At 55.8% G+C, this 18,492-nt stretch overlaps 1 protein-coding gene across 3 annotated transcripts in view; it reads right to left on the reverse strand.

The window, feature by feature from the left end:
• LPIN1 (lipin 1) overlaps positions 1-18,492 on the reverse strand; it is an 80,907-nt gene that overhangs the window by 8,130 nt on the left and 54,285 nt on the right. For all 3 annotated transcript variants that reach the window (XM_049652510.1, XM_049652511.1, XM_049652509.1), the window contains 4 exons: positions 13,883-14,009; positions 12,738-12,886; positions 12,174-12,260; positions 2,398-2,550 (listed from right to left, as the gene is read on the reverse strand). In XM_049652510.1, coding sequence (XP_049508467.1) covers positions 2,398-2,550; positions 12,174-12,260; positions 12,738-12,886; positions 13,883-14,009 — 516 coding nt within the window. The remainder of the gene's footprint in view (positions 1-2,397; positions 2,551-12,173; positions 12,261-12,737; positions 12,887-13,882; positions 14,010-18,492) is intronic.

An 18,492-nucleotide genomic window follows, 5' to 3' on the forward strand; every position in this document is an offset into this window, starting at 1 on the left:
GGGGGGGGGGGGGGTCTCCGTCCTCACTTCAGAACCCTCTCTGCTGTCCCTACAGACCGTGCTCTGCCCACAATGTTTATTTTCCTTCATTCCAATTTAGACCCAGGCGGTACAATCAAAACTGCCCCCGGGGCACCTGGGTGGTTCAGTCAGTTAAGCGTCCGACTGAGGCTCAGGTCACGATCTCGCGGTTTGTGGGTTCGAGCCCCGCGTCGGGCTCTGTGCTGACAGCTCGGAGCCTGGAGCCTGTTTCCCATTCTGTGTCTCCCTCCCTCTCTGCCCCTACCCTGCTCATGCTCTGTCTCTCTCGGTCTCTCAAAAATAAATAAATGTCAAAAAAAAATTTTTTTAATTAAAAAAAAAAAAAAAGAACACCCAATGAAAGCATCTTGCTAGGGAAGGTCATTCTGGCTCCCACAGACTTGCCCGTCAATTCTAGAAAATCTGCAGGGCAGCTAATACCCAGAACAGCTCGGGCTGGAAAGTAGTATTAGAAGGAACAGGCTGTTGGCTGTGACCATCATCTCCGACCTCTGAGAGGGCACACACATTGTGAGGTTTCCTGGTTTGGTTTAGTAAGTCCTCACAAGGAAAAGGCAATAGATCTTGGACAGTGCTATTTAAATAAGAGGAAAAAATGAAAAGGATTACCTTAAACATGTATTTAGTGGTTGGATATCAGAGTAATAATGTCAACATTCTGCCTTGCCTCGCAAATCCTCAGTACTTAATACCTGATAATGAGTAGCTTGCTACAAAGTGTCGACATAAGTCAGGGACCTCATTTCACTCAAGTCTGGATTTGTACCCAGACCTACACTGTCAGGACAGCTCTCAGGATCTGAAATGCACTATGGCATCCATAAGTTTTGCCCAAATTTCTTGCCCAGAAACTACAAGTTTCAATGCAAGATCTTTTACTACAGGGAAAAAAAAAAAAAAAAAAAAATTACAAATCACACAAAGCAAAGCTGTGATAGAAAAGGGATCCACAGATGGGGTGCCTGGGTGGCTCAGTGGGTTAAGCATCTGACTTCGGCTCAGGTCACGGTCTCACGGTCCATGAGTTCGAGCCCTGCATCGGGCTCTGTGCCGACAGCTCAGAGCCTGAACCCTGCTTCGGATTCTGTCTCCTTCTCTCTCTGCCCCTCCCCACTTGTGCCCTGTCTCTCTCTCAAAAATAAATAAATACAAAAAAAAATTTTTTTTTTTTTTTTAAAGAAAAGGGATCCACAGAGCTGAAGAACAAATACCCCAGGAGGAGCCAATATGGCGCTTTGGGCCCATCTGGATGTTTCTGTCGTTTGCATGGTTAGCAGCAGCAAGCAGCTTATCGGGTCGTCAAACTGAGGCAGAATCATACCAAAGCCTGTCACTGGGTCTTGAAGACAGAATTCTCTGATACTTAGAACTAGCCTTTGACAGGACCAATGTCCTATTACGACCACAGTAGACTGTGCTTTGAGAGCAGTCAGGGAGGCTGTCCTGGGCCTCAAGCTACCGGGAAGCCCGGTGTTCTCCTCTCCAACGCCAGGAGGCCAGACTCAGTTTGGCCCGGCTTCTCTGAACGCAGCTGTGGCGGGGAAGGGGGTGGTGTAGGGAGAAGGGTAATCAGAGGCTGGCTAGAGACGTTAGAGGGCCATTAAAACAGTGTTGGGCGCCTGGATGGTTGAGTCAGTTGAGCGTCTGACTCTTGGTTTCGGCTCAGGTCATGATCTCACAGTTTGTGAGACTGAGCCTCACGTCAGGCTTCGCAACTCCCAGCACAGAGCCTGCTCTGCCTCTCCCTCTCTCTCTGCCCCTCCCCTGCTCACTCGCTCTCCCTCCCTCTCAAAATAAATTTAAAAAATTAAAAACAAAACAAAACAAACGGCGTAACCAGAACTCCCAAAAAGGGTGAGTGTTCTGGGAGACCAGGGCCAGGCGGCGGCTGGTCGAGGGGCCACTTAACCCGGTCCAGGCCCCCGATTAGACAGAATGCAAGTTGATTCTCAGAATCCTTAAGACTCAGACCGGCCACGGTGGAGGGACAGCTGCCCACACCGAGGGAACAGCATGTGCGCACACTGGAGGCTTCAAGTAGAGAACTCTGTTCTGGAGAACGAGTTTCAAAAACTGCAAAGCAGGGCAGGGGCGAGTCAGGAAGAGTCACGTGACCCGAGCTCATGAATGTGGACTTGATCCTGAGAGCCACGATGAGCTGAAGAAGGGTGTGGAGGAGGTGACAGAACGAGACCTGCATCTTAGGACGGATCTGCTGGTGCCCACTGTGGCTCCGGAGATGGGCCAGGGCAGACCAGTTAAGAGGCTATGCTTGCAAAACCTTGCAGGGAAGAGGGGCGGGGGCGGAACTGGCTGGCAGATGTGGGGCGGGAGGTGTGTAAGTGAGCGCCATACCTGTGCAAGGCCGAGAAGAGACTGCTTGGGCTCAGCAGCAGGGGCCCCTGAGGCAGCACCGTGCCCCTCTCGTTGACCCAGTGCAAATAGCCCCTCGTCATGTCCGCCATCCCGATGGCACGTGCAGAACAGTAGAGAAACTTATATCCGTTTCTGCAAAAGAGACAAAGCATTCGGGTGTCACGGCATCCCGCGACCGAACCGCTCTGCGTTCACACACCCTGACCTGTGCTTCTCGAAGAAAGGCATTGCTGCAAGCTTCCTCACCAGCAGAAGGCCACCTCCTATACAACACTATTTGGCACTGAGAGGGAAGCCTGAATGCTTTTTGCTGTCCCTCACTGAGCCCACGTCCCTCACTTGGTTTGATCCTCACGGCAAGTCCGTTCGGTAGGGCTTTTCCCTCCGCTTTATGCTGGAGACGCTGAGGCTCTATGCAAACTGGCCGGGCTACCTGCCCCTGCACTGCTCATCTTCCGGGTCCCTGCTCCCCGGAAAGGCCACCCAGCCACCAGCGCACAGGGTCCCTGCAGGTGCACCGCAGCACGGAGCCCGTCCCCCCGCCCCCGACACACGCCATCAAATCCTCCCGTCGGCGGGATGATTCCTGAAAGCACATAAATACGTACCCGCCCCCTCTCATCTCGTCCTAAACACAACCACCGCCTTGGGTTTTCCTTCTCCGCACCGATCCCCGTTGCCCCGCTCCCTCGGCCTTGTGTCTGCACTGACCACACTTCTCCACCCGCGTCACCCCACTCCAAGCGGACTCGGTCCCCTGCCTTGCGGACCCCCAGGTCCCTGCGACGCCGCATAGGAACAGACTTCGTGGCACACCCAGCACGTGTGACAGTCCCTCCCTCTGGAGCGCCTCCGTCCCCCGGCTTCCGGTCCCCACCGTCCCCAGTCTGCTTCCAGCAGCAGCCGGCTCTTCCCAGATAGGCCTGGGCCCCGTCTCCACCCAGGCTCTAGGTGCCCGAGTCCTGGGGTCCTCACCGCCTCACTCCCCGCGGGATCACACCCACTCCCCGACGGCCCTGAATGCCACAAACAAACCGGAGCGGCGTGCGCTATTTGTGATGTTGTGATACGATACAGATCTCTGTGGTCCTCATCCCCGGGTCCCAGCACAGAGCTTCCAGACCCTTGGACTTTCTGAGTGACCAGGCACCTATTATCCAACACAAGCCCCTTCCTCCACACACCCCTGAGTTTATGCTGATGAGGGAGGCCACGGTTGCCATAGGAACCAGCCATGCAATCGGAGGGCTGGAACTTTCATCCCCACCAACCCCCCCCCCACCCGATCCCACCCCCCCCCCCGCCCCACGCACACAAATTCTGGGCAAGGCAGAGGGGCTGGAGATGGAATTCAATCACCAACAGTCAATGATCTAATCAATCGTGCCTACACAAAACTCCTCAACAATGGGGTTCAGGGTTGGGAGAGGCAGGTTGAGTGCCTCCACGTGCTGGGACACACCCCCACCCCGTGGAGACGAGACCCTTCCAGACATCGTTCTATGTGCCTCTGCACCCGGCTGTTCATTTGTATCCTGTAGAATAAACCCAAGCATTTGCCTAAGTTCTGTGAGCCTTTATAGCACATTATTAAACCCGAGAGGCGGTTGTGGGGACCCCTGATCTGTAGCCAAGTTGGGCACAAGCGGGGATAAACTGGGGACCTCCTATTCGCGGCTGGCATCTGCGGTGGGAGGTGTCTTTGGACCGGGCCCCTAACCTGTGGGGTCTACCCTACCCCTGCGCAGCTGGTGTCAGAAGTGGACTGAATTGTTGGGACACCCAGGTGGCGCCTGTAGGGAATTTCAGAACCGCTTCGTGCGACAACCCACACGTTGGGTGCCAGCAGTGTTGGGAATGAAACACAGATCGCAGGCCAACTCTTCGATGACATACAACCTTACTGCCTGAGCAGGACTGCATTCCCCTCGTTTTAACCCTTGAAAGCTTAGTGACCAAAACGAGATGTGCTGTTAAGATCAAAGGTATGCCACGTTTCAAAGGCTTACTGTAAAAAAACAGAAGCTATCTCCCGTTAGTAATTTTTATATTGATTTTAAACGGTAACGGTTTCCATGTACGTATTGGGCTAAATAAAATACACTAAACGTTTTTTAAACACGGTCTGTACCTGGCATCCTTCCAGATTTATACTTCCAGTCCAGACGCCTCTCTTAAGCTCCAGGCCAATACGTGCAACCACAAACCGCCCCGTCACTAATGAGACAGACGACGTACCCCCGACGCGGTGCGCCCACAGTCAAATATGTGCACGGGCGCTCCTGCCGCGTCCTTGCTGAGCAAGTGGCTCTCGCTGGCCCAGGTGAAAGGTCAAACCTCAGGGCCACCTGGGAGTCTACTTCTCATGACCACTGTCCCCCCCCCGCCCCCACGGCCTCAACTCCACCCCAGCAAGGACCCCAAACCACCCCCGAGTCCCCTGCTACCGGGACGGGGCCTCTCACCTCTATTCCTGCGGCAGCTTGAATCGGCCCCCCCCCCCCCCCCCCACCAAGTCTGGACACAGAAAGAAACCTCAAAACACACTCAGGGCGTGCTCAACACCCTGAAGAGCCTCGACATCTCTCTCAGACACAATCCAAACTCCACAAGGCCAGTGAGACCTGGTCCCCATCGCTCTCTCCAACCCCATTTACTCCCTCACTCCCGCTCGCCAGAAAGGTGCCCCTGCCAGTGTTCCGAGGCACCATGCTCATTCCTGCACTGGGCACCTGCACATGCTGTTCCTTCTGCCTGGAACACTGTTCCCCACACCCCAGGCTTACTCCCTCACCTCACCTAGGTCTCTGCTCAGACATCACCTCCTCAGAGGGCCCTTCCCTTGTCCCCCTATTTAATAAAACACACACTCCCGGGGCGCCTGGGTGGCTCAGTCGGTTAAGCGTCCGACTTCGGCTCGGCTCATGATCTCGCGGTTTATAAGTTCAAGCCCCACGTCGGGCTCTGTGCTGACAGCTCGGAGCCTGGAGCCTGCTTTGGATTCTGTGTCTCCCCTTCTCTCTGCCCCTCCCCTGCTCTTGCTCTGTTTGTCTCTCTCCCTCTCTCTCAAAAATAAATAAGCATCGACAAAACTTTTTTAAAAAATTGTTTAAAAAAAAAAGGGGGCTGCCTGGGTGGCTCAGTTGGGTGGGCGGCCGACTTCAGCTCAGGTCATGATTTTACAGTTTGAAGGTTCGTTGCGTTCGAGCCCCGTGTCGGGCTCTGTGCTGACAGCTCAGAGCCTGGAGCCTGCTTTGGATTCTGTGTCTCCCCTTCTCTCTGCCCCTCCCCTGCTCATGCTCTGTCTGTCTCTGTTTCTCAATAATAAATAAACGTTAAAATAAAAAAAAAAAAAGTAAAACACACACTCCCCTATCCCCACTTCAGCAACAAAACCTTTGTACTGCTTTAGTCTTCCTAATGGCACCCATCACTAATGTTACAGTATAGTTCCTGGTTTGAAGGTGATCTCTTGTTAATCCATAAGCCCCCTGAGGGCGGGGACTTGGTCTCATGCCTCGCTGTAACCCCAGGGCCAAAAACAGTGCCTGGCAAGCCACAGACACTTAGTAAATATTTGCTGAATGAGAGAACACAAACTGCCCACTTCTCCCTGACTTAGTCCTCCAGCATGAAGATTTGATGCTGGTTAAGGGGTTCATCTCTAGACTTGCTTATGAATAAATCTGGCCTTTTGTAGCAACGTGGACGGAACCGGAGAATGTTATGCTAAGTGAAATAAGTCCTACAGAGAAAGACAGATCCCATGTTTTCACTCTTATGTGGATCCTGAGAAACTTAACAGAAGACCATGGGGGAGGGGAAGGAAAAAAAACAAAGAAGGTTAGAGAGGGAGGGAGGCAAACCATAAGAGACTCTTAAATACTGAGAGTAAACTGAGGGTTGATGGGGGGTGGGAGGGAGGCGGGGGTGGGTGATGGGCATTGAGGAGGGCACCTGTTGGGACGTGCACTGGCTATTGTATGGAAACCAATCTGACAAGACATTTCATATTTAAATAAATAAATACGTCCTTTAAAACCAAGAAACAGGAAACTTTTAAGAGGGAGAGAATCCAGAAATACCAGCTTGTCTGGAATCCAGGGATGCGTCTTAAAATCAAGCAACCTTTTTACTCAAACATCTTTGTATTTTAGCTCTCTGATTAATGCAGTCTTTAAAAAAAATACCCACTCTTTCTGTATATAGCTCTTCACATCGGAGTCCTAAAAGCGGCCACCTGCAGGGGTTTGAGATGCTAATTTTATTCAAAACCTGATTTCCTAATACATTTCAGGGTTTGATCAGGCCACTCACTGCCTCCTTCTCACCAGGCAAGTATTCTGCCTCAAAGGCCATTACTAAACTTGGCTGGAAAATCAGCGCCAAGACTCCTGGAGGAGCTGGGGGGGGGGGAGGGAATGGCCTGAAATACCAAGCGCTCCCATCAAATGCTCCGGTGACGCCTAGTCACCAAAGCTTACTCTCAAGGGAGCCCCTGGGGGGTAAGACTGCTCACTCCTCACTCAGAAGGGCAGGACGCACTGCTCCCACCAACACCTCGCCTGGGCTCCGGGTGCACACGGGGCCGGCACAGCCCTGCCCTTCGGGAATGGGCAGGTGGGGAGACCTACCCTTGACGCAAAAAAGGTGGACTTGTGGGCTCCCCGGGAGGGAAGGGCGAAGCCTGCCCGAGGCGAGCGTGCGCACAGACGTGCAACACACACGTGGGTCACACTTACCCCTCTGAGATCTCGGCAACTACAACAGGACTCGGGAGATACCAGAGCCAAAAAGAAAGAGGATTCCACGTCCCGGCGTCCCACTGACGGTTTCTCCATATGTCTCAGCCTCTTGTATCTCTCTGAAAACACTTGGCCCAGGCAGATATTAAAATAGCTTGGAAAGATCACCCCTGGGGCTATTTGCCAAGAGAAGCGTCTAGGTGGACGTTTCTCCACCACTGACATCTTGGCCTGGATAAATCATTGCAGGGGGGCCGGGCAGAAGCCCCGACAAGGCCGCCCTGTTGGACGTCTAGCAGCATCCCTGGCTTCCACCTGCTAGGGGTCCTCGACACACCCCAGGCATGGCGACCAGAAAGGGGCTCCGGGCATTGTCATGGGTCCCTGGGGGCCAAAATCGCCCTCTGTGGAGAGCACTCTTGCAGAAAAAAGGGGCCCCTGTAGCCCCGTCTGCAGGCCCAGAGAGAGGATAACCGCTCGCTCCCTTAAGGATGGAAGGCTGTAGGCCAAGCTCAGACTTGTCCTCAGCCCGGCCTCCGAGGACCCCTGCCCAGAGCCTCCCTTCCACGCCCACCGTGCTCACTCCGGCCTGGCTCTCAGCCCCACCTCCTCTCGCCCTGCCTCCCCCTGTGACGAGTGCCCTTCTCTCAAACCCTGAAACCCTGCCCACCCAACAAGCCTTGGCTCCGGGCCTCCTTCTCGCTGAAACCGTCTTGGATTTCTCGCCCCTCCGATCAGATTTCATCTCTCCCTCACTTCCGTCTGAGAAACCTGCATCTCACCGCGCGTCCCCTTCCCTGCATCCTTACAGGGTCCCCATCACCCGCTGCTACAGGATCCCGAGCTCCCTTATGGAGAGGCACCGGCACAGCCCCTGGTGTGCAGCAGATTCCCAATCGGAGTCCGCTAAACCCGGGGGGTCCTCGCGGAGGCCGGGCGTGGAAAAGAACGCCCAGCTGCACGACACACACACTTGTGACAGCAACCCCACGACGTGCGGGCACGGCATTTCTGGGCTGGCGGTGACCTCAGGGACCGCCCGGCCGAATTTTCCCCTTTTAGAGATGAGGAAACCAACGCTGGGAGTGGGGGACGAGGTCTAAGCGGCCAGGGCGAGCGAAGGGCCGTCCCCTTCAGATTCCGGCCGTCCCCCCGACTCCCCATCAGACTCTCCATCCTTAAGTCCCCTAAGACCCGGAGTGGGAGAAAAAAAACATCGGCGAAAAGGAGAAAAGAAAGACCCTAACGCGTCTGCTAATGATGCTTTCCGCTTTCAGAATCCTGGCTTCACACAGCAGTCTCCACGCCGCAGATGAACCCATCCACCCACGAAAACACGGGAGCATTCATGCTCGCTAAATCACACACACGTTGCTTTCTGCTTCCATCACTATAAAAATACCCATCAAGGAAGGCGGAAAATCAGAGCGGTTATTGCCCACGTCTAGCCCCTAAAAGACCCACGGGCTCAGTGAGCTGGATATTTCAGGGAAGAGTCTTTTACTTTCCTCGTGCAAGCTGACCGATACTTGAACGGGAGGGGAGAGTCTCACGTCTTCCGTTTCTATCGGCTGGCGTTCTTCTTAATCAATAACCAAGCCGGCTCCTTTACACCCCCTCGCTGAACAAGGTAACACTCAGCTCCACAGACAATTTCTCACAGCTGACTGTATTCGAAAAAGTAATTACATTTGGCAAAAATAAAATGAAATAAAATAAAATTGCCCTCATTTTCTGTGGTTGTCAGGCAAGCGGCTATCGGCGAGACTGGTTCTCCCGTTAGATAGATACTGCAGTGCAGGAATTTTAAGCGCAGCCTACATTCCAAAAAAGCAGAGTGAGGACAGAGTGATCCGTCCCCAAATCCTAAAGTAAACAGCATCACCTTCCTGGAACCCTAGAGCATGCCAAAGAGCTCTCTCACTAGGCCCGTGGGTAATCACAGGAGGACATCACAAGAATAGCACGGACTCACGAGAAGAGGGGGTCACCGCCACCCTCACCAGTCCTCAGTCCCCACACTTGTCCCGCTGCGGCTGCCCAGGACCCCAGAGGAGGAAGCATGCGGGGCGTGGCCAGCATGCGGGTTCACTCTAACCAGCAGTCAGCTAAGGGAATGTCGCACCGAGACCGACCTGCGCCAGGATGCCAACAAGCCAACCCGGGCCCCTGGGTGTCAGTAAAGAGCTCAGTAAGGAGGTAAGAGCCACCCGGGGTCGCCGACTCTGGCCTGGAAAGGCATCGTGAGGACTATGGCGTCTGAGCTGGGCACAACAAGCTGAAAAGAGACAAAAATCAGAGGTACGAGCATGCCGGGCAGAAGCCATCATTTGAGCGTAGGCGGGAAAATGGGAAAACGAAGCATGGAGTGTGGGATGCGGCCTGGATTAGAACAGGAAGGTCTGGGGAGAAACTTGGAAAAGAAGGGCCTCGCAGAAGGCGGGGAAAGCCACGCCAAGGAGCCCCCGGGAGGTGCTCCGTGCAGAACCCCGGAGGCCATGGCCGAGCTGTGTGTGCAGACTGTTCCGGAAACCTAACTGTGTGGGAGCCGCTGAGGACACACATCAAACTCAGCGAATGAACAAACATCAAGCCCCTTCCTCTTGGCCCAAATGAAAATACAGGAAGCAGGGGCGCCTGGGTGGCTCAGTCGGTTAAGCGTCCGACTTCGGCTCAGGTCATGATCTCGCGGTCTGTGGGTTCAAGCCCCGCGTCAGGCTCTGTGCTGACAGCTCAGAGCCTGGAGCCTGCTTCCGATTCTGTCTCCCTCTCTCTCTGACCCTCCCCCATTCATGCTCTGTCTCTCTCTGTCTCAAAAATAAACAAACATTAAAAAAAAAAAATTAAAAAAAAAAAAAGAAAATACAGGAAGCATTCTGTACTCATTTTGGACCACCACCCACAGCCCTCACTCACCTCACGCTAGGCAACCGACGTAAAAAATGCTCAGGCGTTCTCTGCTAAGCTACCCTACTTGACTTTCCACGGAGATCTCTTTTCTGGGGGACAAACAAAAATGCAACTGTGCCCTTTTATGTTGTAATGTCCAGTGAGGAAAGGAGTGGATTTATGTTCCAAAGCCTAAAACGATTCAGGCCGTGAGCTTCCCGGTATCCTGACGTGGGAGAGTTTCTTCCAACTAAAAATAGATGTAATTTTCGGCGTCATGCGAGTCGAGGCAGGTCCTCGGTGGATTAATCCTTCCGAGCGAGAGGTCAGCCGTGGTGAGGCCGTGGGGAAAGGGGCCAACACACATGCTGTCTGCCAGACTGCGGGCTGGGCCTACCTTTGCGGAGGGCGATCCGGCCCCACTGAGCAGATCTGCTCATGTGCTCGCCCTCCTACCAGAAATTCCGCTTCTGGGACTCCACTTCACGCCAGCCCCGCCCCCCGTGTGTGCCGTCCTTATTTATTTATAGGCTCATCACACACAACGAACACTGCGTTTGAGTGCTTTGTGCGTCACCGTGGGAAATGGCGAAAAGACTGGTAACTACCTCCTCGGCTCGTCAACAGAGGGCTAGTTACACACAGAACGGTTGACCCATGTTACACGATTCGTGCAGCAGTGGAGAATGAGGCAGATCTCACAGGTCATGAAACGGAAAGATGTATTACTAAACGACGCACGCACGCGTGCGTCTCAGGGGCCTGGGGACAGCGCGCGTGGATTTTAAGGACAGCGGGACAGAACAAAACCGGTCACGGTGGCTCCGTTTCTGGGGAGCGGATCAGCTCGGTGCGGAGTAGAGAGGAAGAAGACACAAGCTCTGTACTCTCCAATTTCTCTAACTTTTCTTATTTCTCTGCATTTTTTAAAGACCCATGTATTACTTTTGTGATTTTTTGCGGGGGGTGACATCTGGAGAAGCTCAAACCGATGAGCCGGGCATCCGAGAAATCTGAGTTCTCCAACCCACCAGGGGCTGAGGGCCGCCTCCCAGCCACCCCGCCCTCACTGCGGCGTCAGGCTCAGGAGGCCAGAGATCGTGTCCGCCTCATGACATCCCCCGTGCCTGTCCCTGGGCTAAGCACACAACAGGCACTCAGTAAATGCTGGACGAACGAATGAATGAGGGGCAGGAAAGGCTACTCCATTCATCTGTGCTCAGAGCACCGGCATGGCTTTGAGTGCCCATCCCCCCACCCCATCGTCACCTACAACGGGCCACAGGTGAGCGGCTCAGCCTGGGAATCACGGCCTGGTTCTCCGGCCTGACATCTCCTAACTCTGTGATTCCTCACCTTCCACCATGATGGCAAGGTGGGGCTGTCCTGGGTTGGCCTAAGGCACCTTCCAGCTCTGAGAGGCTGGAGAACAGGGGCGCCTGGGTGGCTCAGCGGGTTAAGCGTCCGACTTCGGCTCAGGTCATGATCTCACGGTTTGTGAGTTCAAGCCCCGCGTCGGGCTCTGTGTTGACAGCTTGGAGCCTGGAGCCTGCTTGGGATTCTACGTCTCCCTCTCTCTCTGCCTCTTCCCTGTTTGCGCTCTGTCTCTGTCTCTCTCTCCCTCTCTCTCAAAAATAAATAAACATTAAGAAAAATCTTTTTTAAGAGGCTGGAGAACAGAAAGCCTTGGAGGGAGAGGTTTCACTGATGAGGGAGACTCTAGTCCACAGAAAGATGGAGAAAGCGACGAGCCGTGTGGGGAGGGAGAGACCCTGACGGGCCCTGACCCTGGAGACAGACCAGAGCAGACCGGGGCGGCTGTACCTCCTGTTAGCGGCCGGGGGCCTGTGGATAAACCACTTCAACCCTCCGAGTTTCTCTCTCGGTGAATTAATGCTATCAATTCTTACAGTAACTCTGAAAGGCTAGTAAGTGAAGTGACGCGTGCCTGACACAGGACGGCAGGTTGTCCCCCCCCCCCCCCCCCCCCCCCCCCCCCCCCCCCCCCCCCCCCCCCCGCCCGGACCCCGCCCGCCTGAGCCACCCGCACCCCTCTTCACAGCCACCCTCACAGTCATGGCCCGTGCCATGATGTGATGGGGGCGAGGGCCCGGTACTTACTGGCTCACTTTATGGTACAGCTTAGCAATGCCCTGGTGGGTCCAATCCTTCCCGAGGGTGGGCAGAATGTGGCCAAGAGTATCTGACCTAAACAGAGAAACGAGAAAAAGAAAATAAAAAGGGCATGCCGAAAGGGGGGGCAAAAGCCCATTCCAGCTCACCGTACCAGAAATACCTCACGAGGGGCGCCAACAGGACCCGCGACTTACTTTCCGGAAAAGCCCAAAACGAAAGAAATCACATGAGGACGCTCATGGAGGGATACGTTAACACACGAAAGGGCACCTTCCAACTATCACGCCTCAAGGCCGTGACTCGCTAAGTCAAAGCAAAAAGGCCGTTCGGAAAGTCGCGCTTCGGAAACACCCACGAGAACAACAAAACCAGGGAGGCGGGAGCCCCGATGGAGACGAGCACCGAGCCCGGACTGCGGCTGTTTAAGGCGAGGGGCGAAGACCCCAGGACCACGCCGGGAACCGAACCGTACGGGCCCCACACGGTGCCACAGACCGCGAGCAGAAATGCCGGCTGCAGGCCCCAGGGCCCCGACACAGCCGGGCCCACCTGGTGATGGTCCCGTCGATGTCCGAAATGATGACTTTGTCGTCCCAGTCCCACAGGTAGATGGTGCCCTCGCAGCGGCACGTGCCTTGGTACTGTGTGGTCACGCTAAAGACCACGTCGTTGGGGCCGTTCTTCAACTTCAAGCTTTTCTGAAAAACATGAGCCGAGGGGCCGCTTGAGGGGAAAGCCCAGACTGAGGGCTATTTGGCCCCTCTTCCAGGAGGGGCGACGTCGGGATCGCTTTTCGAGCTCTCTGCCCTAGGCCACCGTACAACTCCTCCTTTCGCTGTCCCGCTCTCCGTGAGGACGGTTCTTCCCGGGGTCCGGCCATCCCGAACCCCAGGCCCACCTGAAAGGCAGCTCACCCACTCTCTGCAGGGGGCGGGAGGTGACGGGCAGGAAGCCTTGCCCTCATCGTTCCAACTTCAGAATAGGACCCACTCACTACTCCGCGACTAAATATGAAAGGGGACACGAAGCCAAGTGGGGAGATGTTTCCCGGAATAACCACAGATCCCAGGACTTCACAGCAGGCTCAGAAAGCACGGTTACCCTTTGGAGGTTTTGATCTCAGTGCTGGGACCCTCAGGTGCACACCAGCTGGTGGAGACTCAGGGTCCCCCCGGCATCGCTGGCCCGAGCCCAGTGCCACACCACTGCACAAGAGACTGCCAGGTGAGCTGGTGGCATTGAGCGGGAGTCTGGGCCTGACCTTTTCCCATGAAGCACCACGCCCGGCCCCCCGCTAACTCTCGGGACAGAAGCGAAAGAGTGGGGACATGGCTCGCTGGCTGTTCGTGGGAAACAAGGGGCAGGGCAGGAAGGGTCTGGTGAAACCTGAAGAAGACACTGTGACCATGACGGCCCCCTGCCACCCGAAGCTCTCGAGAACCCCCCCCGGCCCTCGCAACTGCTTGACCTCCCCCAGGTTAGGAGACGCACAGCTCTCGCAAAGTGCAAAGAGCCTGGGAGAGTCGAGTCTATCAGTCACTGAAACCTGAGGATCAGTTGGCTTTGTCAGGCTTCCCTCCTCCGACACTTGGCAACAGGAGCCGGAGGGGCACCCAGACGCCCAAGCCAGCCGCTGAGTCTGGGCGGCCACGCCTCGGCCGGGGCGCACGAACACGAGGGAAGGACACACTCACCAGCTGCTCCGAAGTGAGCCGGAGGGTCTTCTTGTAGCTGACGCTGGACAACAGGGGGAGGTGGCCCGCACTTGGGGGCTTGGAAGCTGCGTGTTCGTCATCACTGGAGGATGACTCATGCTTTATCCTGGAACACACAGTGACGTAACCACCACTTAGGACATGCATCTGGGCAGCCGTGAAAAATGCATTAGGCCAGAATCAATGGCTGAGTCGATCGGGTCTCTCCCCAGTGCCGTCTCTCGGGGGGTCATTTACCATATGCCATGACATTTCCCCGTGAAGGCCCGCTAACTCCCATTCATACGCCTCCTGCATTATTCATCCGGGGCTGCCTCTCCTCGTTCACGTCCCTACTCACTCGCTATCATCACTCCACTTTCCACCAAGACTCTCCTCTTCCCGATAAACAGGGTTAAGCTCCCTCCTTGCCGAGGGAAACATTCTCTTCTGTTCCCCGAGGCTGCTGGCCAAGCACGAGAACTCTGAATTTCCACACACCCTGACGGATCAGTTCTGTGTTCACACCTCTCCAAACACACGTTTCTTTTTTTTTTCCAGTGTTTATTTATTTTTGAGAGAGAGAGAGAGAGAGAGAGCATGAGCGGGGGAGGGGCAGAGAGAGAGGGAGCCACAGAGTCCGAAGCAGGATCCAGGCTCTGAGCAATCAGCACAGAGCCCGACGCGGGGCTCGAACTCACGGACCGTGAGATCATGAGCTGAGCCGAAGTCAGACGCTCAACCGAATGAGCCACCCAGGCACCCCACCAAACACACATTCCCAAATAACCCAGCAGGTGCCGGTGAAGACAGGGAAGACATCAGTCCTTCTCCAGAACCCCCCGAGCCGGCTGTCCTACACACCTCGTCTGCCTGCACAGAACACACAGGCCAATGCTCCTGAGTCTTCCAGACTTCTCCGTCTGGTGAAGGGCTGGGAGGTGCAGGTGGGAAGCAGGCTCGTTTTCTTTAAACAGCTCATGTAAAGCCTATCAGTAATTACTTGTTCCCTGGATTAAAATCCCGCTATGGCATAATCCCCAACCCAGCGGCTTCCCGCCGCTTCCTGCATCCGGGGACCATTATCTCCAAAAACATCCTAACACTGTACGAAGTTAACAAATGTTGGCTAAGGCTAAGTGGAAAAGGCTGAGTGGCCCCAAGCAGGCAGGTCCCATCCTCATGCCTGCCTCCAGAGCTTCCTGCTCGGGACATCCCTTTATGCAAGACTGATACGCTCGGGAACAAGCCTGATACGCTTGGGAACAAGACTCATACACTTGGGAGCTCCGTCTTCTCTCTTTATCTCCAAGGGCTCGGACCTCGCTAACGCCCCCTTGTCCTCTGGCCCCCCACTCTCCCCGCCTGCCCTCCCACTCCTGTGTGGCCTGTTGCTTTCCCACCCCGTGTGTGCATCCCAGAGCAACGCCTACAATCCACGGCTGCCCCGAACTGGAGAGACCTGAGGGAGGTCACCGGACCCAGCTGTGCTGTTACTTCTTCTGTTACTTCCGCTACCTCTTCGTGGGGAGGAGCCTCCTTCCGCAGCTAGAATGAGCTGCGCTTCCGTGAGCACCTGACGCCCTGGCCCCACAAGAGGGAGCCTGAGGGCTTCGGGGCTGGGGGGCTGGAGCTCATCCATCCAGTGCTTGCGACCGACGGCTGTCGCTTCGGCAAACAGCCTGGCCCCCGCACTCCCAGGGCTTTCTGTCTCAACAGTCACAACACAGCATGGCTTTAAGTGCTATGATCGGAAAGCAGACTTGGCCATCTCCAGGACACCGGGACCGTGGGGAATAAGCCATGGGAACGGGCCACTGGGTCCACAAAGGACGACAGAGCGTGGGGGCGCCTGGGTGGCTCAGTCGGTTGGGCGTCCGACTTTGGCTCAGGTCATGATCTCACAGTCCGTGGGTTCGAGCCCCGCGTCAGGCTCTGCGCGGACAGCTCAGAGCCCAGAGCCTGGTTCGAATTCTGTGTCTCCCTCTCTCTCTGCTCCTCCCCCGCTTGCTCTCTCTCTCTCTCTCTCTCTCTCTCAAAAGTAAATAAACATTTAAAAAAAATTTTAGAAGGACAGAGCATGGAGGCTAGACTCCAGGCTAGTCCACGGCAGGGCTGGGCTACATGCAGATGAATCTAACCAGTGACATCTGTGGCCGGTTTCTAGGTAAAGTGCAGATGGCACTGGGGTTAGAACCGGAGAAGTCCATGTTGGAAGTCCACGGGAATCAGGCCGTTTGCACAAATCGCTTCATTTTCTTTCCATCCTGATCTCCTCATCACCACATGTAGAGGAACAAACAGCATCCCCCCCCCCCCCCACCAAAACACTCAGGATGCAGGCAGATGACAGACAGAACCAGCCCAGGAGACACAAGCCCCGATGAGGCCTCACAACTGGAGAATCCCCTCTCTGGGCCCCTGGCTCGTCTGTAAAGTGACATGTTCTGACAACAGCCCTTTCCAGTCCCGGCCCCCGTGGGTCCCGTGAACAACGCTGGTTCTTCTAAACCACCGGCCCACAGATTTCCAGATGGGTCGGGCACAGTCCCGGAGCACCCAGCTGGCAACCCAGAAAGAGACGAGCTGCAGGCCCCTCGCTGAATCGGAGACTGTTTACGCTCCAGCCCAGCAGCCTGGAGGGAAATGAGATCCAAACGCGAACCAAAGCTCGCACGACACCAGACTGATGTGCGCCTCTGCCCGTGGGGTGTGGAAACACGAACGAGGCGGAATCACCGTTCATTTCCATCTGCCGCTTTGCAACCGAACAGCAAAAAACCCACTAAATCCGTGCGGCTGGCCGTGCTGGAGGGAAAACAGACACAGACTCTGGAACGCAGCTATCCAGTTGGCTGCCGGTAGAGCGGCCGGGGGGCGAGGACGCCACCCCGCGCAACGGGGGTCCCGCCACAGTCCGCTGGGGCTCACGAGGGCCCGGGAGCAGGGCCGCTTCCCAGCACCGGCCAGAAGCGACGCCACAAAAGGGCTCAGCCCGCTGGAGAGTCTGTGTTCGCGGAGCAGCTGTGAACAACACCCGGGTTAGCGCCCGTCGCCGCGTACATTCTGCAAACGGAAGTTTCACGACTCGTATGGCGACAAGCAGCTTGCTCAATGAGGCAGCTTCGGGGCCTGTTCTGTCAATCAAGTCTGTCAGTTACGGCAAGGCGCCAACGCCTTCTCTGAGTCAACGGCACGAATCGAGCGGGGAGGCTGAAGGCCTAAGACGTTTCCCCTTCTCGAACGAACTTTCAAACTCCCGATCCCTTCTCGCAAGAGTCAGCGCTTCGTTTTTCAGGGTTAATAAACGAGCGTAGCGTGATGAACTCAGAGCGCTGCGGGCTCTTAAATGGGTTCTGTTTGGCCGCGAACAGCATTTTCGGCAACGTCCAAAGAGGACTGTGTCAGGCGGTGAGAAAACCTGCAACGATTCCGAGAAACCGTGCCAGCTGAGGCTCCGGCTTAGCGGGCAGGAGCCACCCTAGGGTCACGCTGCTCATCGCCCTTGGTCCCCCTCGGCCCCCTGAGCCCCCACCGGCCCCCTGCGCCCCCCTTGGGCCCCCATGGCCCCCTGCGCCCCCCAGCTCCCTCCCCGGTCCTCCACGCGGCCCCTGGGAAGCGGAGAGGAACAGTATCAGAGCCGCTGCATGCCACACTGCCCGCGGTCGCCACGCTCTGTGCCTTGGACCCTCCGGCCGGGCCCATCCCAGAGCCACCCCCCACTGTCCTGCTACAGCTGCACCCCCTGCCCCCAGCCGTGCGGCCCTGTGGGGGTTGCGTTCTGGACCTCCCTCCTCATGGAGGGAACCGCCCGAGCCGATGTATGTGGGGTTGGCATCATTCTCCCCATTTCACAGACGGAAAGGAGACACCGCGGGGCTGACGATTCACCAAGGATCGCACGGCAGGCCGACACAGCCTCGGCTCTCCGTCCTGCTCACGCTGCCTCTCGTGTTCGGAAACCATGGCTAGGACAGAGAAGGTTCTTCGAAAGAACGGGAGAGCAGGAAGTTTCTGGTGGAGCTAAATCACTGGTTTAAATGCTCAAGGCAGGAGAGCCAGCGCTCCGTCTGTGTCCCCTGTCACCGTGCTGCCTCCCGGGCTGCCTCCCCCGCTGCTCTGGACACGACACCTGCCCCTTTGCTCGGATATGGAGACCAGTTTGCCCGAAGCCAGGACCCCAAACCAGGCCCGCCCGACTCCAGGTCTGCCGTTCGCAGCCCGCGGCTGGCCACTCGCAGGCGTAAGCAACGACCCGCTGAAAGTCCACCGGCTTCTATCCCTTCAGAGGCCAGCACGTTCTCGGCCTGCGCTGCACCTTGAGCACACCTGCCTTCTCCCTTCCGGGGAGTTTTTCCTACTTCCGCCTATATTTTCTATTTCCAACAGCGAATTCTAGAAACAAGATAGTTTACGATGCAGAGCGATGGCCGGGAGGCTGAGAACCTGAGATCTAAGCCTGCCCCTCCTATGAATCAACAATATATTGGGTAAAATTTATCAAGTCAGCAATAGCTCCACAACATTTATGAAATGCCTGCTGTGTGTCAGGCATCAGCTTAGCCCCCAGGATACAAAAATGATGAAGATCTACGTCTTGCCTTCCATTA

Source organism: Panthera uncia, assembly GCF_023721935.1.
Source record: "Panthera uncia isolate 11264 chromosome A3 unlocalized genomic scaffold, Puncia_PCG_1.0 HiC_scaffold_12, whole genome shotgun sequence".
Classification (NCBI taxonomy): Eukaryota; Metazoa; Chordata; class Mammalia; order Carnivora; family Felidae; genus Panthera; species Panthera uncia.